Source organism: Erpetoichthys calabaricus, chromosome 8, assembly GCF_900747795.2.
Source record: "Erpetoichthys calabaricus chromosome 8, fErpCal1.3, whole genome shotgun sequence".
In the NCBI taxonomy this organism is placed as follows: domain Eukaryota; kingdom Metazoa; phylum Chordata; class Cladistia; order Polypteriformes; family Polypteridae; genus Erpetoichthys; species Erpetoichthys calabaricus.
The window spans coordinates 17189567-17215768 of NC_041401.2; the positions used below are offsets into that span (position 1 = coordinate 17189567).

Sequence of the window (26202 nt, forward strand, 5' to 3'; positions counted from 1 at the left end):
TGCCTTTAATATAAAGGAGCAGCAGTCGTGTTTCTTGCTTCTGCTGAATAATTAATTTGCTGAAAGTCCTCAGTGTTAGTGTGTCAGTAAAAGGATGTGTAGCATTGTTCATAATGGCACTCAGTTTTGTTTTAATTCTCTCCTTTGCTGCTACCTTGAAGGTGTCCAGAGTGTGTCCTATAACTGAGCCTGCCCTTTTAAATAGCTTATTGACCAAATAGCTTATTTAAATAGCTTATTGGGCCAATCTTGAAGTGATGTTACCAGCCCAGCACAACACAGCATTGAAAATTGAACTGGCCAGCAAAGTTTTAGAAGAAGCTGTATGTATATGGATGTAACACCAAGAGAAATTTCAAGCCACTATGTTGCCTGGCAAATAAATTTCAAATTCAGTTCAATTCAGCTGTCCAGAAGGCAGGAAACAGCAATGGACAGGGCACTAGAACATCACAGAGTACACTCATAGATCTACACTCACATTCCCACAACATTAGTTTGGAAATTAAAATTCAACCTAAACAACAAGTTTTGGTGATATGAAAAGAAAATCTGGTGTGGAAATCAAACCCTGAGGTGACAACACTACCCTCAACACCACTGCGTCAGCTGAAACGTTTTTAAAGTACTGTAGTTAGGAAATCCTGTTTCATGTTGAATACTAGGTCCAGTGTATGCATGGTACTTAACACTGCTGTCACACAGATTATTGAATTAAATTCACAAACAGTTTTAGTGTGGAGTCTGCAGTCTTGTTTCCTGATCTGTCTCCAGCTATCCCAAATTTTCTCCCACATTTCAAAGTCATCCAAGTTAGGTTGACTGGTGGTTCTGGCTTGACCTAAAGTGAATGATTGTGGCTGTACATATCAGTTTTCCCAATAACGGACCGATGTTCCATCCAGGGTTGGTTTCCCTCTTGCAACCAGTGTACCCAGTGGAGCTGTGGTTTCTTGGATGTACAAGTTAATGTGACTGGCTGTCACTTGGGCCATTTGAAGTGAACCATATGTGTGTGAGCATACTTTATAATTCACTAGCTTTCGGCAGCATGGGATGATGTTTGGGAAAGTGGGTCTGTCACTTTATTCAGTAAACAACAATAGTCTTGCATAAAGTATGGGTGTACAAGTGTATGCAAAACTCAGAATGTCTATGTAAGGTACTCCTGCCCTGTATCAGGTACTGATGTTGCCTCTCCTTGACCCAATACTGAGAAAATACTTTTAGAAGTTATTCACGTGCTACAGTATACAGTACATGATTGTAGGTGCATATTGATGTTTTTGTTTTGCTATGTTTTATTGCATTTTAATTTGAAACCTGCCATGCCATATTTATGAAGGGTGGCATGACAGTGCATTGCTGCCTACCTCGCAACATCTGGATTTGAATGCTTCAGGGAACAGATTCTATCTTCCTGGAACCCTGAATTGGATAAGTAGGGCAATAAAATGAGAGAATATATTTGTGACTCTGAGCAGTGCGTTGAACTTGTAAACTAAATTGTTCTTTATAAAAAAGTTATGCTAAACTGAACTCATTTTAAAAGTGGGTTGAAGAAAATTGATAGATGTTTTTCTTCCTAAAAATCACAAAGTCATATATATGAATACTTTGGTATACAGTGTATTTTAAATTGCATCATTAACAGCATACACTACCAACAAGGTGTTTGACAGAGCTAAAAAGGTTATAATAAGAATTTGATCCTTATGCATGTCTCTTTATTGGTTTTTCAGCAGATTTTACGATGACTTAGCCATTCATTACTGTGATGAAATCCCTAACAATGAGATGCATTCTGCAACAAAAAGGCTGATGAAAAAAAACTAACTAATGGAATGTATGATGACAAATTTTATTCCACAATACAAATGTTATCTAAATTTTATGAAATTCCTTGTGTTTATTTATTTACTTTCTTATCTAACTATTTGTATTTTTATTAATGTAAAAAGCTTCTGTAAAAACCCAAATCTCCCCCTGAGGACAAATGAAGTTCCATCCATTATACATTTTAATGTGTGCAGTGACAAGGGTACTACCCCACCACCTTGTTTGAATGCTTCTACTGGTTCTCTGAAATGCTTTTGGACGAGGGAACCTTTACAGGTTCCAGTTTTAAAATGGCCAATGAGAAATTATATCAAACATGAGGTGATTCTGGTAAAGGACAGCTGTAGAGTTCTGAAGAAGAGACACTGATAGTTTTAGTCATTGTAGAAGTGGAAGAGAGATTGTTGCTATTACATTGCCACTCTCCAGTCTCTATGCTCACAATCTGGTTTTCTGAAAGCAGTCTTGGAGAAAGGTGAATTTTGTTACCAATTACTTGTGAAGCTGATGGAGGTGATATCAAGGTGCTGCAAGGTGTTAATTTTGAAGGTCTAAAGTTGGGGTATCTGTTTGCAGGTTGATTTGGCCTCTCAGCTGCATATGTGAGTGACTTACTAATCTAATGTTTGAGATGAAAATCATCACTAAGAGTTTGAGACCATAATTGTTTTCTAAAAAAAACTTAGCTCATGCTATTGTTTGGTACTGCCAGACAATACAGTCAATATACCAAGCTCTTTATTTTTCAACCCGTTAACTATTCCTTAATCTGTGCCTCGTGGCAAAAAGTGAAGTGTAATGCTTACAAACTGCAGAATTAAAGGTAGTGATATGCTGGGATAGTTCTATATAATGGCAAAGCAGACAAGTGGTGGTGATGACAAACTGCTGCTTTAGATTGTGAACAACTAGTCAAGAAGCATCTCATGAGAACAGCTCATGGGCGGCACTCATGTAGGACACCTTGGAAGGATTATTATCTACAAGCCTTTGAAAATCTGGGGATCTCCTTGGAAAAGCTGGAATCCTTTTACTTTGACTAAAAAACATGTTCTGTTTAATTAATTTATTTGCTGTCACATCCCTTACCCAGACACATCATATGAAAAGTATTAGAATGATAGATGCTGTAGTTTATTATCTCTGTGGTCAGCTTGTGACCAAACCAAGAACACATACAAATATTAAAAGGAATTGCTTTATTTAACCAATACAACAGAAAATGGTGATTATAGGGGATATACAGTACTGTGCAAAACTTTTAGGCAGGTGTGAAAAAATGCTGTAAACAAAGAATGCTTTCAAAAATGGAAGTGTTGATCATTTATTTTCATCAATCAACAAAATGCAGTGAATGAACAAAAGAGAAATCTAAATCAAATCAATATTTGGTGTGACCACACTTTGCCTTCAAAACAGCATCAATTCTTCTAGGTACACTTACACAGTTTTTGAAGGAACTCGGCTGGTAGGTTGTTCCAAACATCTTGGAGAACTAACCACAGATCTTCTGTGGATGTAGGCTTCCTCACATCCTTCTGTCTCTTCGTGTAATCCCAGACACACTTGATGATGTTGAGATCAGGGCTCTGTGGGGGCCATACCATCACTTCCGGGACTTCTTTTTCGTCTTTACGCTGAAGATAGTTCTTAATGACTTTTCTGTATGTTTGGGGTCGTTGTCCTGCTGCAGAATAAATTTGGGGCCAATCATATGCCTCCCTGATGGTACTGCATGATGGATAAGTATCTGCCTGTATTTCTCAGCATTGAGAACACCATTAATCCTGACCAAATCTCCAACTCCATTTGTAGAAATGCAGTCCCAAACGTTCAAGGAACCTCCACCATGCTTCACTGTTGCCTGCAGACACTCATTATTGTACCACTCTCCAGCCCTTCGACGAACAAACTGCCTTCTGCTACAGCCAAATATTTCAAATTTTGACTCATCAGTCCAGAGCACCTGCTGCCATTTTTCTGCACCCCAGTTCCTATGTTTTCATGCATACTTGAGTTGCTTGGTCTTGTTTCCACGTCAGAGGTATGGCTTTTTGGCTGCAACTCTTCCATGAAGACCACTTCTGGCCAGACTTCTCCGGACAGTAGATGGGTGTACCTAGGTCCCACTGGTTTCTGCCATTTCTGAGCTGATGGCACTGCTGAACATCGTCCAATTTCGAAGGGTAATAAGCTTGATGTGTCTTTCATCTGCTCAACTAAGTTTTCTTGGCCGACCACTGTGTCTACGATCCTCAACATTGCCCGTTTCTTTGTGCTTCTTCAAAAGAGCTTGAACAGCACATCTTGAGACCCCAGTCTGCTTTGAAATCTTTGTCTGGGAGAGACCTTGCTGATGCAGTAGAACTACCTTGTGTCTTGTTGCTGTGCTCAATCTTGCCATGACATGAAACTGTCTTCCACAACCTCACCTTGGTAGCAGAGTTTGGCTGTTCCTCACCAAGTTTTAAGCCTCCTGCACAGCTGTTTCTGTTTCAGTTAATGACTGTGTTTCAACCTACGTGTGACATTGATGATCATTAGCACCTGTTTGGTAGAATTGGTTGATCAGACACCTGACTAGAATCCTACAAAATCCCTGACTTTGTGCAAGTGTACCTATAAGAATTGATGCTGGTTTGAAGGCAAAAGGTAGGAACACCAAATATTGATTTGATTTAGATTTTTCTTTTGTTCGCTCACTTTGCATTTTGTAAATTGATATAAATAAACAATCATTATTTATATTTCTGAAAGCATTCTTTACAGCATTTTTTCCACCTGCCTAAAACGTTTGCACAGTACTGTATAAAAAGTGTCAAATAAACACAGACATAGAATGTCATACTGGCTAAATGCTAGATAGATAGATAGATAGATAGATAGATAGATAGATAGATAGATATGAAAGGCATTATATAATAGATAGATAGAACTTTATTTGTCCCCAGGGGAAAAGAATCCCATCTCTCTCATTGTGGTGGGGATGGCTTTCACATTTGCACAAAAATAAACCAATTAACCTTTGTCAAAAAATATTGTTTCCACTCATCTCCCGGTCTCCTTGTCTGCTTAAATCCATGCCAGTTAAGTCATTTTCAAGGTGTGGTAAATCAGGATTTCATTCATTCAATCACTAATGCATTCTATCTCATGTTCATTCATTCATTCCCTCACTCACCCACGTGATCATTTTTTCATTTATTTTGTATAATTGCATATTCTAATAGCCTTTCGTGTATAATCAATTTATTTTCTCTGTTCAATGTATAACCAGAATGAATTTTTGTTAAGTGTTGGTGACAGTATTGCAGTACTGCTGTGAACATTTTCATCTTTATGATATATTTTCTTAGCTGCTACTGCTTATGAATAAAAGAAGCTCATGTGGCCTAGCCCAGAAAATTGTGTGGTCACAGCCTTGTCAAATGTGCAGGATACTAATCCTTAATGCACTTGAAGTGTGACTTTTTTAGCAGCATATTAGAATAAGTGAATATTCTGCATTTTTCTAAAGATAAGCTTAGCGGGAGTTTTTACCTGCAAGGTGAACATTTTCTTTCTTCTGCATAAGTGCTCGGCAGGGTGAACGATTTGCACATCTTTCAAATTGCTTTTTCTCCTGAAAGAGAACTGTATGAAACTCCACGGAACAGAAGTTCAAAAGGAACAAAACATTATAGAAAACGCAGGAGAATAGAAATCCTGATTGTTGTGTCAAATGTTGCTGGAAAAATATTTTAGCAATAACTTAGAATGTTTAATATTACAGACAGCAAAGAAAAATAATTTATTGGCCATTCACATTTCTAGCTGTGATGGGAAAAAGCTACCTAGAAGTGACTTGGGAGACTACCATGAACCAATTATACCAAGTTAAAAAACCTGCTGCCTGAGTTCTGACATGGAACAAAATTCTTGATCTAAAATAAGTAAATACAGTAGCATAGAAAGTCTGTAGTGGTCTCAAACCTAGGTCCTAGCAACTAGCTCACCATGCCATCTCTATTAGTCATCTATTTGATCATTCCATCAATTATAAAACTCGAGCAACCTTGAACACGAAGACCCCAGGCTGTTGACTTATAAAGGGAGAAAGCCTATGTGGTGGCCCTCCAGGCCTCCTGTGGCTCAAGTTCAGGTTAAGACAACATCAGCAGGAGCACCCTAGTTTGTAGATAAAGGAGATGGAAAACGAAACTCTCCTGTGCGAAGAGGTGAGTGTTTGGATAGCCTTAGTGCCTGAGCCCCTTTACATTTTAGTTTATTTATTACTCTCAAATGTGCTTAGTGTCTGGAGGGACGGAGCCTTTGCCATGTACAATAACCTTCAGTTTCTATAGTAATTAGGACCATCTTTACTTCCGAGTGCCTGCCACACTCATACTGGGCATGGAGTGGATTAAGAACATATTCAGACCCCTTCACTTTTTCCATATTTTGCTAAGTTGAAGGCTTGTGCTAAAGTTATTTAAATTCATTTTTCCCCCACATAAGATTAACACTCAATAAAGCAGAGTCAGTCAGTCAGTCATTGTCCAACCTGCTATATCCTAACACAGGGTCACGGGGGTCTGCTGGAGCCAATCCCAGCCAACACAGGGTGCAAGGCAGGAACAAATCTCGGGCAGGGCGCCAGCCCACTGCAGGGCACACACACAGACCATGCACACACTAGGGACAATTTAGGATCGTCAATGCACCTAACATGCAACTCTTTGGACTGTGGGAGGAAACCGGAGCACCCGGAGGAAACCCACGCAGACACGGGGAGAACATGCAAACTCCATGCAGGGAGGACTCCTTACTGCATGGCAGCAGCGCTACCACTGTGCCACCGTGCTTCGGTACAGCAGAGTGACAAAGCGAAAACAGCATTTTTGGAATTTTTTGCAAATGTATTTAAAAAAAAAAAAAACCTTAACTATCCTCTTGAAATACACTATGTACTCAAAACCTTTCGTATGACACTTGAGATCTGGCTCAGGTGAATTCCATTCTGTTGACAATAGCTGAGATGTTTCTACACCTTACTTGGAGTCCATTGGTGGGCAATTCAGTTGATTGACATGACTAGGAAAGGCACACAGCTGTCTATACAAGGTCCCACAATTGAACAAAAACTGAGCCATGAGGTCAAAATTGCCTGGTGATCTTAAAGATGGGATTGTGTCCAGGCACAGATCTGGGAAAGGCTAAAAAAAATGTCTGCAGCACTGAAGATTCCCAAGAGTACATTTTTCTTCATAATTTTTAAACAGAAGTTTGGAACAACCAAAATTCTCTATAGAGATGGCCACCTGGCCAAACTGAGCAATTGTGTTAGAAGGGCCATGGTAAGAGAGGTGACCATGAACTTGGTAGGCACTCTGGCTGAGCTCCACACAACCTGTATGCAGATGGGAGGAACTTCCAGAAGGACAACCATCACTCCAATATTCCACAGGTCTGGGTGTTGTGAAAAGTGGCCATACAGAAGCCTCTCGTCAGTAAAGAATACATGGAAACCTGCTTGGGGTTTACAAAAAGACACTTAAAGATCTCTCAGAATGAGTGACACAAGTTTTTCTGATGTGATGAAACCGAGATTAGTGTTATGTCCAGAGGAAACCAGGCACTGCTCATCACCTGTGAAATACAATTCCAGTGGTGAAGCATGGTGGTGGCAGCATCATGCTGTGGGTTTGTTGTTCAGCGGTAGGGGCTGGCAGACTATTTAGAGTTGAGGGGAAGCTGAATGGAGCAAACTACAGAGATATCCTTCATGGAAACCTGACCACTGATAGCCTCCATCTAACCTGACAGACTTTGAGAGAATGAAGAGAGAAGAATAGCAGAAAATAAGCCAATCCAGGTTTGTGAAGCATGTCACGTCAAACCCAAGAACACTCCAGGCTGGAATCGCTGATAGAGGGACTTCAACTTAGTGCCAAGTAAAGGGTCTGAATAGTTGTGTCAGTGAGATTTTTTATTTTTAATAAATTTGCAAAAATTTCTAAACTCTTGTGCTTGCTTTATCATTCTTAGGACAGGGCTGCAACATAAAACATGAAAAAAGCGAAGACTTTTTTAATTTAAGTATTTATATATTTATCTTGGACTCTGCTGTCCAAAAATTATCTTCACAGGCAGAATAAGACAACCAAAGTACAAACAGCAAGAACACAGTCCACTTCCTCCACACTCCTCTCGTCAAGCCTCGTCCTCCCAGCTCTGTCTGCTTGGTCAAGATAAAGTGTTTTGTTTTGCCTTTGACTCGGCAGTACTTAGTCCGTATGAAGCACTTCTGGGTCAGACTGGAGTCCCACAGAGTAGGGACCATATGCCCTTGCTTGCTTGGCTGGGTGGGACATGTTGCAAACTTTTTCCACCATAGCAGTACAGCTAGCCATATGCTTAAAGAGAACCAACATTTATTGGACTTGCCAACACACAAACCTGTGATTGATGTGGTCACGCAATGGATCAGCACATTGGAAATGCTAGAAAGATTTTTGGAACAACAGCCAGCCATCTCAGTAGCTCTGCATACAGTATACTGTATGTAGGCAGCAAGGTTGCTCCCGCTGTGACTGGCATGCAGTGTGCCACTCATTTGTCTGCAACAAATCCACCACATGTGCCCAGTCATTTTTAAAAGTGTGATTGTCACATAGAAATCTTCTGCCATGTATGTTCAGCTGTCGCAGGTTAGGCCTTGACACTCCGCTGGCCTGAGAGACGTGGTGATGCTTTGCTGAAGATCTTCATAAAGCCTTGGGTAAAAACTTCACTCATTTGCTTTCTGTTTGGTAAAGCATACCAAAGTTCAAACATCTGCACCATTTGTCGAAAGCCTTCATTTTCAACAACAGTGTAGGGTCTTATAACTTTACAGATAAAAACTGTTATAGATTCTATTCATTTTTGGTCACAACTAGCATGAAACACAAGCTTGGAGCTACCTGCCTTCTCCAGTGAGGATTGTTATGTTTATGGGTGATGTCAGGTAAATGAATTCTCAAATTTGTTGTGTTACAACACTTCACTTAACTTCAGAGTTGCACAACTTACATATGGGTTTGCTTTTATTCAGGTGTTTTTTACCAATGCACCTTCTGATTCTGCAGTAAGTCCACACATCTGATTTAAGTGTCAAAGACACTGATTTCAGTTAATGAGGACACACCATTTCATGCAAGATAGTAAAGTGCTTTTTTCGTAGAAATCCATAACAGGTGCATTTGCAACATCTACTGGATCAGACACCAAAAACGAAGATAAGCAAAAATCGACATACTGTATAGTAATAGAGCAGGACAGAGATTCAGAATCAATATCAAATTGTTTAAACAAAAAATAACAATTCATCAGAAAATCTGTATTTTTACCCAGGCCTACTTTATATTTATGTAGAACTTTTCTCACTACTCAAAGTGCTTTAGTGAGTGTGGAGCCACTATCATAAAAATGTGAGGCAACTAAAGCATTTTTTTAACACAATCCCTTCATTTCAGGGGCTCAAAAGTAATTGGACAATTGACTCAAAGGCTATTTCATGGGCAGGTGTGGTCAAGTCCGTCGTTATGTCATTATCAATTAAGCAGATAAAAGGCCTGGAGTTGATTTGAGGTGTGGTGCTTGCATGTGGAAGATTTTGCTGTGAACAGACAACATGCGGTCAAAGGAGCTCTCCATGCAGGTGAAAGAAGCCATCCTTAAGCTGCGAAAACAGAAAAAACTCATCCGAGAAATTGTTACAGTATTACGAGTGACAAAATCTACAGTTTGGTACATCCTGAGAAAGAAAGCAAGCACTGGTGAACTCAGCAACGCAAAAAGACCTGGACGTCCACGGAAGACAACAGTGGTGGATGATAGCAGAATCATTTCCATGGTGAAGAGAAACCCCTTCACAACAGCCAACCAAGTGAACAACACTCTCCAGGGGGTAGGCGTATCGATATCCAAGTCTACCATAAAGAGAAGACTGCATGAAAGTAAATACAGAGGGTGCACTGCAAGGTGCAAGCCACTCATAAGCCTCAAGAATAGAAAGGCTAGATTGGACTTTGCTAAAGAACATCTAAAAAAGCCAGCACAGTTCTGGAAAAACATTCTTTGGACAGATGAAACCAAGATCAACCTCTACCAGAATGATGGCAAGAAAAAAATATGGAGAAGGCGTGGAACAGCTCATTATCCAAAGCATACCACATCATCTGTAAAACACGGTGGAGGCAGTGTGATGGCTTGGGCGTGCATGGCTATCAGTGGCACTGGGACACTAGTGTTTATTGATGATGTGACACAGGACAGAAGCAGCCGATGAATTCTGAGGTGTTCAGAGACATACTGTCTGCTCAAATCCAGCTAAATGCAGTCAAATTGATTGGGTGGTGTTTCATGATACAGATGGACAATGACCCAAAACATACAGCCAAAGCAACCCAGGAGTTTATTAAAGCAAAGAAGTGGAAAATTCTTGAATGTCCAAGTCAGTCACCTGATCTTAACCCAACTGAGCAGGCATTTCACTTGTTGAAGACTAAACTTCAGACAGAAAGGCCCACAAACAAACAGCAACTGAAAGCCGCTGCAGTAAAGGCCTGGCAGAGCATTCAAAAGGAGGAAACCCAACATATCAAGACTTCAGACTGTCATTGCCAGCAAAGGATTTTCAACCAAGTATTAGAAATGAACATTTTATTTCCAGTTCTTTAATTTGTCCGATTACTTTTGAGCCCCTGAAATGAAGGGATTGTGTTAAAAAAATGCTTTAGTTGCCTCACATTTTTATGCAATCGTTTTGTTCACCCCACTGAATTAAAACTGAAAGTCTGCACTACAAATGCATCTGAGTTGTTTCATTTAAAATTCATTGTGGTAATGTACAGAACCAAAATTAGAAAAAAGTTATCTCTGTCCAAATATTTATGGACCTAACTGTATGCTATATATTGTAAAATAAAGGCTGTTTGTTGATGTTTCTTGTCTCCAACACTGTGGTATGCTCTGTTGGCTGGTGCTTTATGAAAAAAGGCTGTTGATGAGGATCCGCGTGTCCTGGCTCAGCAGGAAACATATCAATCAAGGTGGGAGAAAACAAAACAGTTAAAATTCTGGCAAGAAGTCCAAAACCAGGTAAAACACGATAATCAATAACAAAGAGAGAAATTCTTTTTGAGTATAACGGATTAGATAAAACTTGGTGCAACCACTGACCTTTTATCCCATCTTGGTGGTGAACTTAAGTTCACATCCCTGGAGACTGCACCCCTAGAAACACTGGATGCAACCCTAACGACAGCCACACAAAATGGCATCTACTATAGAAAAAGACTATAAGACCCTAAAATTCAGCCCTGATCATGACACTGAGATTGTAAGAATGAAGTAAATTTTAATTGATAAAGCAGATAAGTCATTTAGCTGGTAATTGTTATTTACATATTACACATAAACATTCAGAAAGTGGATAAACAGCACAGTTAGCCTACAGGGGAAACAAATTTTGATATTTACTGTAATTACATGCTAGATTTAAGCAGATAAATAAATACACTTGGCACCATCTCTGGGCAATGAACATATTCAGCTGAATGGACGTTCCAGGTTAATAAAAAGAACACACCTTCCGATAAACAAAAAATACAAAAAATGGACAAGTCCTTCTTCTACTTCTTTTTTTTTTAATACAGGAAACTGGAAGAGTGTCAAACATAAAGATTTAAAGAGAGTAGCATTCAAATATATATCACATTTGTTTAGAGTATAAACGAAAAGGTAAAATGTAATGCCCGAAATTATGCCCATTCAACAATAAATATAAATATGATATCAAACAGTATGTATATCTTGTGCTTCAAAAATCATTAAAGTTAAATGAACTAGAAGGTTAATTAAACAAGTCAGCATTCTTCCTTCTTTTCTGAATATCTAGATATGGTAGGATACCAGTTGTGACAGATGAGTTTTCTCTGTCAAGTCCCATTTTAAAGTTTTGATAATACAGTAAAATCAGTCAGTTCCTACTGTCATTGTTTGTGTAGGTTTCATTTTTTTTGGCAGTGCCCTGCTTATAGCAGCATGTGTGATGGTGTGAGGCCAATAGTTGTGACCAATTCCTATCAGCTTTGTCATGCTCTGCGTGGCTCCAGCCTGTGTGACAGTTGTGACAAAGTCCTCTGGTTGTCAATTACATTCAGCTGCCGCACATAACTCCGCACTTCCTGATGGTTCTTGTTAGCAAGTCCTGCATCTGGATCTGGTAAGGCAGAAGAACAGAATAAGAGGAAAGAGACATGCACACATCGTACAGTTCATCAGCACATCTTCAAAAAACCAGTTACTTAATATTGTATTTAATTATAAAATATCTTACTGTCTAAAGTCCAATTTAACTACAAACACGGTCACTGCATTTAAGTGTTTATGATTGTATTAGAGCATTCTGGACAGGTCAGGCATACACTACTCCTGTAAATCACATTTACCTTGCAGGGTATTCATTTATCATTCACAGTTCTAATGATGTTTTAATTCATAAGTTAATACGACATTGTAAATAGCAATAAAATCTATCTATCCATCCGTCTGGTTCTCGAATGGTGAGGTCTGGGGTGGGCATGTCTGTAGTTTCTGCTGGGTGCGCATTGGCGGTGAGTATCTCTCAGTTCTTTTTTTTTCTACTACTGTACTTTACTTTTTGGGTTATACAAATCCTTTTTCTGTTTTAAACAGGACATGATAGCGGTTGAGCCACTATGGTGGCATCCAAAAATATACAGAGCAGGGTTTCAGTGTCTTGCTTTGATAAAATTACAAGATGGAACGGAATAAAGCTGGTTGTTGATCCTGTGATTTCTATGGAACATTGTGTGACTGAAATAGCAAAGGTAATTGCCTGCAAAAATGTGCTATCAGCTTCAAGAATGAATAAGGCTGTGGTGGTTTTTCTTAGAGAAGAGACCCAGGTACACAAGCTAGTACAAGAAGGAATTATGGTAAATGGTACATTGTTTTCGGTATTGCTGCTCTCAAGTCCAGCAAAGAGAGTAAGGAATTCTAACGTACCACCATTTCTGAAAAATGATGTATTAAAAAAATGAACTCTATTGTTATGGAGAAATCCTTTCTGATATTTCTTTTATTCCACTGGGGTGCAAAACACCTTAGCTAAAACATGTTGTATCATTTAGAAGAAATGTATATGTCACTTCACAACATGTTTGGTGAACTAGATGTGGCTTTAAGATTTAAGGTTGAGTGCACTGATTATGTTGTCTTTATCACGGCTGAATCAATGAAGTGTTTTAAATGTGGGAAAGCAGGTCACAAAGCTAGTAACTGTAAATGGACGGATGAGGAAGACTCTGTCACTGATACTACAGAAGATGAATCAGAGGATACAGATAAGACTTTAGAAGAGGAATCTGAGGAGGAAAGACAAGAGACAGACTCCAGTAAGGTTGAAGTACAAAGTGTAGCACTAGCTGAGGATCAGACTGCTGAGCAGTTTAAAACTGCAACTGTCTCAAACGAGCAGAACACAGAGAGTGCCATGCTTCCTGGTGCAAATACAGATATCTAATTCAGATATCTAGTTTGGACGGTGTGTTACCCAAACTGCCTGATAACATGATCGGTGAGCCCTCTGTGGTTGCCGAAGATTCCTCAAGTGAGATTATAGGGGTGGCACATGAGATGGGTGAGCCGGCAGAGTCTAGTGTTGGCTCCAGACTCAGGAATAGCACAAGTTCTTCAACTAAGGTTGAGGAATATTCTCTAATAAAGATAGGTGTCATGGACACAGCTGAGGTAACACAAATAGACGAAGAGAGGGTTAAACTGAGCACTAAAAAAAAAAAGAGAAAGTGAGTAAGACAAAGAGAAGGAGAAGTATTAAAGAGGGCACAGGTAAAGTGGTAAAAGGCGATCCCAAAATGTGGTCTGCTGCCAAGAAAAGTGGCAACAGAGTAGGTGAAGAAGAGGAGGAGGGAGGTTATGACAGCCGCTCTTATTCATGGGATCTCAGGAGAGGGGTGTATACAGCATAGACAGCATAAGGAATTTTTTTTAACTCTTATGGAAGACAGGAGAGGCTTCAATGTCATTGATTTGTTTCCTGACCTAGCGCTGTTTGTGAGTTCTGCACAAAAAGTAATGCCCAATGTGGCTGCAGTAGGAATGGAAGACAAGGAGAAAATGTGACTGAAAAATGTCATTAGTAAAGTTCAACGATCTCTTGACACTTAATACCAGTGATAAGGAGGATTAGTATAAACACTGATTCTTTTAATTGATTTTTGGAAGAATCTTTAATTTGGAGCAATACCCTAATTTAAAAAAAATATTATAATTTCTTTATTGGTTAAAAATGGAATTAAGAAATGTAATTGTTTAATTGATCCTGATAAAAACAAAACAAATTTGAAAAGTACAAATGATCTTGCCTCTGATTTGTTTGTCCTGTTGGTACGCCTTGCATGTACATTATTGAGTTAGATACAAATGGTCTTAGAGAATCTCGGTGCCAGGACTCATATCAGGAGAGCTTCACACACAAAAAGAAGAGATTTCTAATTTTGAGGTTTTTGTTCAACCAAAAATTCATAATTATGTGGGTTCTTCTGGAAAAATATTATGCATGAATAACACTGAGAAGATACTGTTGTTGTTTTGGTAACAAAGCTCAATATGACTTGTGTGTAAAAGTGTCATATTTTCATGCATTGAAGGACTTACCTGACACACAATGGAGGGAGGGTTTAAAGGTGAGTATTGTAACTACTCCTGCATGGAGGGCACTATGTTAACCACACGTAGAAAATTTACATTGGAGGATATTACATGGAGCAATCGCCACAAATTCTTTGTTAACTGTGATTGGGTCCAGTGAAACAGACACCTGTCATTTCTGTTTTGAAATAAAGACTGTTTCTCATTTTTTTTACTTTTCGTTACAGGTTAGTTCCTTAATATTTAAGTTTCTTGATCCTTTTTTAGAAAACTTGAATTGGAATTTACAATAAATATGTTTGTTTTTGGTTTAGTAATCTCTAAGGCTTTTCAAAACAGATGCTTACTTGGCAATCATTTGTTTGGACAGGCAAATCCTGAAAACCAGGTGGTACAAAAAAGTGACTTTACTGATGTTTAAAGTGTTGGTAAAAAGTGGACTGAAAGTGGAGTTTGCTTATTATAAAAACATAAATGACATCAGCACGTTTAATAGTGTCTGGGCTGTGGGGGAGTGTTCTGAATGTTCAGTTGATGAGGAGGAAATTTACATGAACTGCTGACTAGAAATAAAGGTGGGATTTCAGTAGCTGAGATCATTTGTGATTCCAATATACAACTGATGTCTGTTTAATGTAATATGTTTGTATTTTGGTTTCTTTTATATATTGAATATATATATATCTAAACTAGTACTTAAAGAAAAACAGTGATGTGTGTCACATTTAGAAAATTGTTTGTTTCAGGATGATTCAGTTGGTTACAGAATTTTTGCAGGAGGTAGGAAAAGTGTTGTTAATCTGTGAGGGGGTTAGACATGTGTACAAAATTCAGGAAGAGAGAATGTAATGTAATATTATTTGAACTGTGTATCTGATTTATACATTGACACTCTGTATTCTTTTTCTTAGTTGGTTGAATAAAGTATGTTTTAAGAAATTATCTATCTATAAATAAAAGTATATGTAGCTTAACTTTATAACTAAACTTCATATTTAACTTCACATGTGTTGAAAGATTTAAACAATAAACCTCTGATTAAAGATCTTTGTTAAAATTGTGTATATTTCTTCTGTATATTTCTGTTGCATTGGTAGTACGAATTAATGCATATAGTAGAACAGATGTTTCTCAGTAGTTTAATAAAATGATCATTAACTGGTAGTTAGCTTTCATCAGTAAAGGAGAGATCCATCCATTGATTTCTTTCTGAACTTGCCTAATCCTGTTTTAGATAGATAGATAGATAGATAGATAGATAGATAGATAGATAGATAGATAGATAGATAGATAGATAGATAGATAGATAGATAGATAGATAGATAGATAGATAGATAGATAGATAGATAGATAGATAGATAGATAGATAGATAGATAGATAGATAGATAGATACTTTATTAATCCCAAGGGGAAATTCACTTACTCCAGCAGCACCTTACTGATACAAAAAAACAATATTAAATTAAAGATTGATAATAATGCAGGTAAAAACAGACAATAACTTTGTATAATGTTAATGTTTACACCCCCAGGTGGAATTGAAGAGTCGCATAGTTTGGGGGAGGAACGATCTCCTCAGTCTGTCAGTGGAGCAGGACGGTGACAGCAGTCTGTCGCTGAAGTTGCTCCTCTGTCTGGAGATGACACTGTTTAGTGGATGCAGTGGATTTTCCATAATTGATAGGAGCCTGATGAGCGCCTTGCAGCACTCACAGACAGGACACCAGCCCTTCATATGGTACACTTACATACAGACATACTGTATGTTCGTACTTAAGGGTAGATTTAAAGTCATCAGTCCACCTAACCTATGTGTCTCTGGGATGTGTAACAGAAGAGAAGTACCTGGAACACTTGGGAAGAAAACTCACACAGGCAAACCATCCATATAGTGATGTGAAAAAGTAAGTACACTATATGAGAAGGCTTGCCATTTTTAAGCAAAAGGATATTTGATTGTCATTTCAAACATACTGATGGGTGAATGTGATCAAATATAAAAAGTAACGTTGAAAAATCATATTTTGTGCTCATTACACTATGTAAGTCAGCAGGTATGCTATTTCCTTATCCATCCATCCATTTTCTAACCCGCTGAATCCAAACACAGGGTCACGGGGGTCTGCTGGAGCCAATCCCAGCCAACACTGGGCACAAGGCAGGAAACAATCCTGGGCAGGGTGCCAACCCACCGCAGTGCTATTTCCTTATGAGGAATAAATTAGTACATTCCTACTTAAAGCAAGCCATATACTCACACATTGAAGGATTTCTGTAAGAATGAGCTGATGTACAGTTCAGTTGTAAAACTGGCAGACAATCCCTGCCATTTCCGCCACAGGGGAGGCAACATCACAAAACAGGAGCGGAGCTGTTTTTTCCACACCATAAAATTGCATTTCTGAACTTTTTGTTAAACAAATGATTGCAAAGAATAATTATTACTATTATTTTTAAAATTAGATCATCCATCCATCCATCCATTTTCCAACCCGCTGAATCCGAACACAGGGTCACGGGGGTCTGCTGGAGCCAATCCCAGCCAACACAGGGCACAAGTCAGGAAACAATCCCAGGCAGGGTGCCAACCCACCGCAGGACACACACAAACACATCCACACACCAAGCACACGCTAGGGCCAATTTAGAATCGCCAATCCACCTAACCTGCATGTCTTTGGACTGTGGGAGGAAACCGGAGCGCCCGGAGGAAACCCACGCAGACACAGGGAGAACATGCAAACTCCACGCAGGGAGGACCCGGGAAGCGAACCCAGGTCTGCTACCCAATGTGCCACCGTGCTGCCCACCTTTATCTATTTATATTATTAAAATGAAAATTAAATATCCATACATGCAAATGCTTTGAAACAAATACACACCCTTCCATGGGGCGTACTTCCTTATTTCACAGCATTGCACACCACACAGATTGTCAATGGGTCAGTCTCCTGAAACGTTAGATATGGAATACAAATTGTCATAAAAAAACTTACTGAAAGGCTGGCTTCTGCAGTACTGTACTATTCTCACAGTGTTTGCAATCATTCGCTGCAAAATAAAATAAAAGGACAGAAATGAGTTAGTTTGAGTTGGAATGTGACTGGAGAAAAACATGCTGTAAGTTGCTTTTATGTTGAATATCCAAATAAAACAAACAAAAAAAGTTTACCATTTTTTCAAAATTGACCAAGTTGTCAATAAATGTCTTGTTGCCTTCATGGGTAAATGTCATATCTATTGTAACAAAAAATAAATCAACAATAATTAATAATAAAGAGCTGAAAAGGAGTATAATCATTCTACTATAGACCTTATTAAAGCACAGATGTGTATTAATCACACAGGAGATATTAATAACTTAACATTTCTATAAGTGAAGTGGAAATAAAAATGTATTCAGTTATTCCAAGAAAGCTGTGTATTACCATACAGAAATGCATGGAAATGAAGAATATTTCACAGCACTGTGTTCACAGAAGCAACAAACTAAGAATGGAGTGTCACACAGCTACAAGCCTTAGCCACAAGCACTCATATTAGTCCACTTTGAAATTGCCAACACATAAAGACATGCTTGAGATAATAGTAATATAAATATTGCACAACTGTTTGCTTATAAACTTACTATTATCCATCCATGACTTGTCTAAAACAACTATAACTGTAAAGTCTTGATAGCAGGCTTGGCATTTTTATTTATAAAGAGATTAAATTGTACGGTCCATAAACTGTGATCCAAAAATGGAGCTGGCTGCTTACCTTTTATAAGTAAAGGCATGAAGGGAATGATTGGTGGCTCAAGCTTAGCCATGGTGAGCCTGTATGCTCTGTGGTTCCTAGATGGATCCTGGAAAATAATATTAAGTAGATATTGTGAGATATGGCCAGGCATTCATCCCGGCCAATACCCCCAAGTCGCTAGATGGAGCCCTCCTTGCAGCATGGAGGTGCCCCAAATGCCAGCAGGGAATTATGGACAATGAAGTTTTTATGCACAGCCCTGATGGCTACCATGGGGACTGCCAGGAGTCGCTGCAGGGAGACACAAGGACATCTATTTTCCCTACACCCCGGAAGTACATCCCAGTCACATGGACAGAAGGAATGACGTGTTTCCGGGATGAAAAAGAAGAGTTTTTAATCTGACCCAGAAGTGCTAAGAAGTCACAAGGACTGAGGGTTCAGAAGCACTTCCGGGTCATGGACTATAAAGGATTGTGGGAAATCCCAGATGGACGAGCTGAACTGGGTGGAAGGGTGGCAATGCGTCTGGGAGAGTGGAGGATTGATTATTGTTGGTAGTATTGATTTATATGAGTATTGTGGAGAGGAGGGTGCTTTGTGCACTGAATTATTGTAATAAAGTCAATTATTGGACTTTTACCTGGTGTCTGGCGTGGTATCCGAGGGTTCAAGGGAGTGAGAGCGCCCCGATCTGTTATACCATTATACATTATACCATCCACAAAAAACAAAAAACACACACGATAGTATGTTTTTTTAAAAATAACCCGCACTCTACCAGGATTACCCTATTGGTCATTCACTGCCTTTTCCTGTACCCGTACACTACGTCTGGGTCCTCTGTGTGCTGTAGGTATAGGCAGGTATTGTCTTTTATTTTGACATTTCAAGACGTACAAACTCCATCAAAATTCCTGGAGCCCACTTCCTGCTGGACTCAACTTTAGCAATCCTGCTACAATCCCTATTCAGAAACAACTTTAAGTTTACTCTGCATTACTCAGGTGTTAAAGGTTGGGCACATTTGCTTTTTCCTCAGGTATTAATCCATTACACTGCACAACAATTTTTTTGAAAAGTCTTGCTTCCTGAAAAGGAAGGTACCTACTGGGTATGCACAAATATAGTTTTGGTTTTACTGCATCACGTAGGAACTCTGAGAAATAGACATTTATATGTTTACTGACAATAACGTATTTAGTCACGTTTATGTTTCGCATAAGCTATTAAATTCAAAAGAATTAAAAGTGTTTTGCTCCTGATTGTCTTTTGTATTCAATGTCTGGTGCATCACGTTGCAGTGTCCAACAGTAGTCAGCAAGCATTGATGGATTCCAGTTGCCCTGGTATCGTTTCTCCATCGTAGCAATGTCCTGGTGAAACCTTTCACCGTGTTCGTCACTGACAGCACCAAGATTTGCCGGGAAGAAGTCCAAGTGTGAGAGAAGGAAATGAATCTTGAGTGACATGTTGCACTTCATTGTCTTGTATGCTTTGAGAAGTTTGTCTACCAGCTGAATGGAGTTTGGGGTTCTGTAATTGACCAGAAAATTGTCAACAACGTCTTTGAAGGCTTTCCAAGCAATTTTTTCCGGCCCAACTAACAGATCTTCAAACCGCTTGTCACTCATAACATGTCTGATCTGGGGGCCAACAATAATGCCCTCTTTGATCTTTGTGTCAGTTATTCTTGGGAACATCTGTCTTAAATAACGAAAACCTTTGCCTTCCTTGTTCAGTGCCTCACGAAATTCTTCATGAGTCCCAGTTTTATCTGAAGAGGAGGTAAAAATATCTTTGCCGGGTCGACAAGCGATTCATGTGCCACATTTTTCTGTCCTGGAACTAACTTTTTACAGAGTGGCCAGTTCTGTCGAGAATAGTGCGACTCTTTGGCACGGCTGTCCCATTCACAGATGAAACAACAGTACTTTGTATAGCCAAGCTGCAGTCCTAGTAACAGAGCAACGACTTTAGGATCTTCACAAATATTCCAGTTGTACCTGCTGTACTGGACGTGCTTCAGCCACAGTTCCATATTCTCATATGTTTCTTTCATGTGTGCTGCACAGCCAACAGGTACTGAAGGATAAACGTTGCCATTGTGTAGCAGAACAGCTTTCAGGTTTAACATTGATGAATCAATGAAGAGACTCCACTCTTCCGGTTTGTGATCACAACCCAAGGCCGAGAACAATCCTTCAATGTCACAACAGAAACAGAGACTGTCGACTTGTACAAAAAAATTGGTTATATCATGATGTTGGCCTCGAAACACAGGAATTTTCGTACCTGGTGACAGCAAACACCATGCCTGCAATCTCGAACCCAGCTCGGTTTTTGCTTTTGACAGACCCAAATCTCTGACCAAATCGTTCAATTCAGACTGTGTTATCAGATGTGGATCGCCTAATGAGCACGGTTCAAAATCTGGGTCAATGTCACTGTCAGTACCCTGCATTGCAGTTTCTTCATCTGGTTCATCTAAGGTCCAATCCTCTGGAGGTTTCGTAATTGGAAGACTGTCGTCATGTGGCACAGGTCTCATTGCTGAAGGCAGATTAGTATATTCAATTGACTTCTTGTTTTTGGCAGAGAAACCAGACACATTAGTCAAACAGAAGTAACAGTCCGTCACACGGTCTTTCTGATCTCGCCACATCATCGGAACAGCAAACGGCATTGTCTTTCGAGTGCCTCTGAGCCAGGCTCTCAGACTGACAGCACATGTCGCACAGCAAATGAGAGGCGCCCATTCCTTGTCTTGATCACCAGCCGAAATACAGATGATAAGCTTTCTTCACAACAGCAGTCTTCCAACGTCTCTAAGGCGCAAGTGTATATTTGCCACAGGTATAGCAGGATGTATCGCAGCTGTTACGACATTGACGAGACATATCGCCCGACACCAAAACGTATATCGCATCAAGCTTACTTACTGTTATATTGCTACAGATAGATACTATACAGTACATACACACTGTCTATCTATATTAACCAAATGAGCAGAATCGGTGTACGCAAGCCACCTTTATAGCATGCTGAGCACAGCATCAAGATCGTTCAGACCTGCCCAGGATGTCAACTTCCACAGAACAGCTTCCAACCTGGCCTGATTCCATACCTGGACATGCCCAGGCTGCACAAACCGTTGTTGATAAGTCACGTACGGGAGCGAAAATGTTTGGATACAAATATAAGAATAAATCATGACAAAACTGAAATGGTACGTAATGGATACATTTTTACTTGATATTTGTGATCAGCACCCAAAAATCTATAAGAAACACCCAACAGTGTTCAAGAAGCAAAAACTTTGTTGTGCGGTGTTATTCATTCATTCACTGAACCCACTTATTCCAAAATGAGATTAGCAGAGAATCTGAGCCTGACAGGCTACAAGGCAGGAACCCGCTTTTCAGAAGGCACCAAGCATTTACAAAATACAATCATGAACAAACCCACAATGTGCCAGTTGGTATGTTTATAGGGTCATTACTGTCACAGAAAACAATGTAGGGGTCATTCATTATATAGAGAACAGTAAAATTCCTACTTGAATGTTTTAATCAGAAAGTTGCTAGTTACTGCGGTGAGTTGGCACCCTGCCTGGGATTGGTTCCTGCCTTGTGCCCTGTGTTGGCTGGGATTGGCTCCAGCAGACCCTCGTGACCCTGTGTTCGGATTCAGCGGGTTGGAAAATGGATGGACGGATGGATGGAAGTTGCTAGTTAACCTGACATTAATGTCTTTTAGGTTGTTTAAAGAAATGAGAGTAACCCGAGAAAAGCCACACAGAGAGACAAGAAAAATGTACAAACTCCACACAGACAATGACCAGGTCAGGAGTAAAACTCAGGGCCAGCACAGAATGTATTCCAATAATGGAAGAAAAATACTGTGATTTCTAAAAAATTATAAATTGTAATGGAAGTGATCTAAGATCATATAGATAGTTATTAATTTGGATTGCCCATCTGTGAATGATTATTAAATAAAAAAACAAAAACAAGGATTACTAATTTTTCCAAAGGGACAGAGTATGCTTAAGGGGACTTTCCATTGAGGAAAACCAAATAGCTTGCAGAAATCAAACTCTCTACTGTGTACAGGGTACTCATCTTTCCTAAACGTCCCAAAAACTGAAAAGCTTGTGTAAACCGATGTTAGGTTGGTGAAATCCATTTGTTTTATTTAGCCTCTTTCCTTGTGACCACTATTGCAGTGTTTTACAAATATGTATGCTAAGTAAGCAAGGAAACCTTTATTTACAGTATCCAGCACTCACCAAAAATAAAATTACAAAGTTGTGGACATAAAAATGAAGCACAAAACGAGTAAAATCATACAAAGAACAATAAACAAATACAAAATGTCAAAAACTAATAAACTGTTAAGGCAGTTGGCAGTGATCCAATAGATGAATATTTAAGACGGTGTTGTGAATATGTGAGCAGAGTAGATCAAGAAGCTGCCACACTGTTTAATTGGCCTGTATCACTAAAGGAATGGGCACAGGCTGTGGGGGCGGAATGGCAGATGGCTATTTTATAGAATTATATAGAGTTTAGAGACTAAGGACTTTAACCCACTGGTTTCCAGTCAGAGCCGGCCCTAGACAATTTCGGGCCCGAAGCAAACTGACGGGGTCCGACCCCTGCAGCTAGGGGGTCCGGGGCAGAGCTCCCCATTTGGTAATTTTCGGGACTAAAAGGAATCAGAAAAATGGCGCCCATCATCATTCGCCGGATATTGAATCCCGGTTTCGCAAAAGGGCCCCTTTTGGACTAGGAAGACACGTTCCTTGTCGGTGATTGCTGCACCCCACAAACCTGGATCGAAATCATTATCAGCCTCGTCGTGATCTTCATCTTTCTGGTTAGAAACCGAAACGACTGGCAACGTTGCTGAACCTCACGAAAAACCTATGTCCATGTCATTCTTAACGTCATCGGCTTCTGACTCCTCGGAGTCGGATACAGGTTTGTGGGGCTTGGACGGCGTTGTGGTATCTTCGACTAATGGAAGTTCAGTCCTGGTGCTAGTGCTGCTGCTGCTGCTAGAGCTAACCGTTTTCGTTAGGAAGCGTTTCAAAGCGCCTTTTTGGGTAGCGCAGAATTCATCTTTCGCTGCTTTTTCTTTACGTTTTTGAGCACCTGATTTATATTTCTTTGGCAGTGGAACTGAAGACATTTGGAATACAATAATTTCAAACTGTGGAAATTCCTCAAAGCCTAACTACTATCTACAAGACGTTCTTTCTAACAAAATGGAAATATATTGATATGAAGGAAAGTGATGGCTTTACGAAGAGAAGGGCCCCTTTTATGCTCTGTCGAGAATGCAGTGCGGTGGAGCGGCCCTGACTGAAGCGTAAGTGGCCGCCTACTGAGGACAGAGGCACAGATGAGCCGTGGAGGCGGCAACAGGCGCGCGGGCCTGAGTGAAGCGTAATGAAGATTGGAGTGCCAAGTGGAGATGTCCACGTGGAGTAATTAGGTGATGGAATATGTTGCCCATGAATTATATATATAAAAAAATTAGTAATAGAGGTTGGAGTGAAGGAGTCTGTTGCTCCGTTGGGCCCTCCGCAGCAACGTCGCATCACAGTGGGCCCCCTCCAGTTGTGGGCCCGAAGTGGTCACTTGGTTCGCTTCGCCCTAAGGCCGGCTCTGTTCCAGTCCAGCAATGTGCCAATCTCTAACTCAATGACTGAACCTCAGAGGTTGCTTAATCTGCAATTGATCCAATAGTAATGAAGATGTATTTAAGCCGTCTTCCTCCTATCACTTTGTACTTTTAAAGTACCTTAGTACGGTGCTCACCATAGAAAGGCACTAAATAATGTGTAACATATTCAGCTATTGTGCAAGTGGGGGACCTCATGGGCAAACACACCCAGTGGGAAAACTCTTACCATTAAACTTTCAAACTCTGAGTAGAACTTTTTAAACTTGCTGGGAAGTTTCTGAAAAACAAAGTAAAAAAAGAAAATGGAATTTTAGCTGGTCTGACATGTTAGGAGCTGACAACTTTGATTAAAGGCAAACTGCAGGCTCTTACCTCCCAGGTCTGTGTTAATCGGCTCACAGCCACATTACTTAGGCCCATCACAATGGCAAAAAAGGAGTTCAGGTTTTTATATTCCTTGCAACTGAAACATTAAAACAAGAAATTGCACAGTTATTTGCATGTATTTGATGTCATAGCAGGGTTGCTAAAAGTTGTTTATATCCAAGAAATATTTCTAATACCAAAATTCTGACATTTCTTTTGGGAGCAGATTGCTCAGCATATATTTAAGTCACCTGACAATGTATGATTTTCTAAATGAATAACACTTGTCCATAGCATTTCATTTCACAGCAAAGTAAATTATTTTCAACTGCATTTCCTAAAGTAAAATCAGAAGATAGCCAACATATCTGATTCAATGACTCTTTATCATGCAGTGGCGTAGCTAGGGGGGGGCAAGGGGGCACATCTGTCCTCGGGTGCAGCATCCAGAGGGTGCCAAATTGATGTTTCTTTCTCTTCCCCATTGCATTTTGGCAAACAGGAGGGGGCGCGAAATCTTCAGTTGTCCCCGGGCACTGAAAACCCTAGCTACGCCTCTGTTATCATGGTTGTAGTTCTGGCTGTATTTTTCTTCAAGTAATGTCATAATTAGAAGGCAACATCACTAATATTAATTATTTTTTCTGTATAGCTAGTTGGATTGTCTTTTTCTCTGGTGGAAATGTAAAACATAACCATGTGTATGTATAATTCCTAAACAGACAAAGACTTAAATGTGTCAAATTACAAATGAGCCTGCAGCAATGCGCACAAAAGTTCAGTCACTACTTGCAGTCAACAGAGAATAAACAAAGATCTCATTTAGCTGCTATTTGCACACTGCATTAAAAGAATACTCCATCCAAAAATCATATTTTTAAATGTTACGTACCTCATGTAGTTTGTAGTGATGGCCAAAAAAAATTCTAAAATCAAGTTTTAACACAGTGACCATCATTGGACAACAGCAAACAATGTCCATGAAAATAATCTAACATTGGCCGTACTGCACAAATAAAATGTCATGTCATCCCATCGTATGGTCACAATGAGCACAACATATGTACTGTTACTAAAATATTGTTAAATAAATCTCTTCCAGAAAATGCCCTTGTGACCTAAAATGGCCAACTAGGCCTAGCACTAGGTTTCAATTTGGTTTTGACTGCCTTCTGTCCCTGACTTCTCTTTTGATTCACTGCTTAGTACTTTCCTTGTCATTCTAAACTTTGTTTGTCCCTCATTACCAGCCTGATGTGACACCTTCTGGACTCCCTTCATCTCATAATCATTTGTGGAGAAGCTTTCTCAACACCAGCAATATGGAGACAAAGGGCATAAAATAGCATGTGGTGTAAAAGCCTATCACAAATTTAAATAACATAGCAAGCTAATAAAAACTTACACTTAAATCTGTAAAAATTTCCCTCTCTTACCTGTTTCTATGTGGACAGACACTAAACAAACTAGCTTCTAAAAGAGCAAGTAAAAATAAACACGGTACGATGAAATACATCTGGCCTTAAACAAATTAAAGCAAAGCCAATATACAATATAATGTCTTTTTATCATATGTTTTGTTTTGCTTGTATATATTTTTTATTGAATGCAGATTTTCATGTTTTGTTAGCTACTAAAAGTAGCCTATAATTGTAGTCCTATCTGAGTGACAAACTCAAATGTGTTTTTGACCAGAGGAGAGAAGAACTTGTCCACTTACTGTGCAGCAATTTTTATGAATTTCTTCAGTAGCTGGACTCGTTTACTGAGTTGTGAGCACAAGCAAATCTCAGTCACTACCCATAGCTGAAGCTCATTGAAGCGCCTGAGGAAAAGAT

General features: G+C 39.5%; 1 protein-coding gene and 1 long non-coding RNA gene across 5 annotated transcripts in view; one reads left to right on the forward strand and one right to left on the reverse strand.

The window, feature by feature from the left end:
* Positions 1–26202, forward strand: part of LOC127528937 (uncharacterized) — a 328693-nt gene that overhangs the window by 10826 nt on the left and 291665 nt on the right. The gene's annotated exons all lie outside the window — the stretch shown is intronic.
* The window catches only part of rapgef4a (Rap guanine nucleotide exchange factor 4a), a 348015-nt gene continuing 333014 nt past the window's right edge, over positions 11202–26202 (reverse strand). For all 4 annotated transcript variants that reach the window (XM_028806286.2, XM_028806287.2, XM_028806288.2 and 1 more), the window contains 7 exons: positions 26085–26202; positions 24371–24461; positions 24225–24275; positions 18323–18410; positions 17733–17797; positions 17557–17611; positions 11202–12085 (listed from right to left, as the gene is read on the reverse strand). The exon at positions 26085–26202 is cut by the window's right edge and continues 61 nt beyond it. In XM_028806286.2, the coding sequence (XP_028662119.2) occupies positions 11958–12085; positions 17557–17611; positions 17733–17797; positions 18323–18410; positions 24225–24275; positions 24371–24461; positions 26085–26202 (596 nt within the window). In that variant the 3' untranslated portion in view covers positions 11202–11957. The remainder of the gene's footprint in view (positions 12086–17556; positions 17612–17732; positions 17798–18322; positions 18411–24224; positions 24276–24370; positions 24462–26084) is intronic.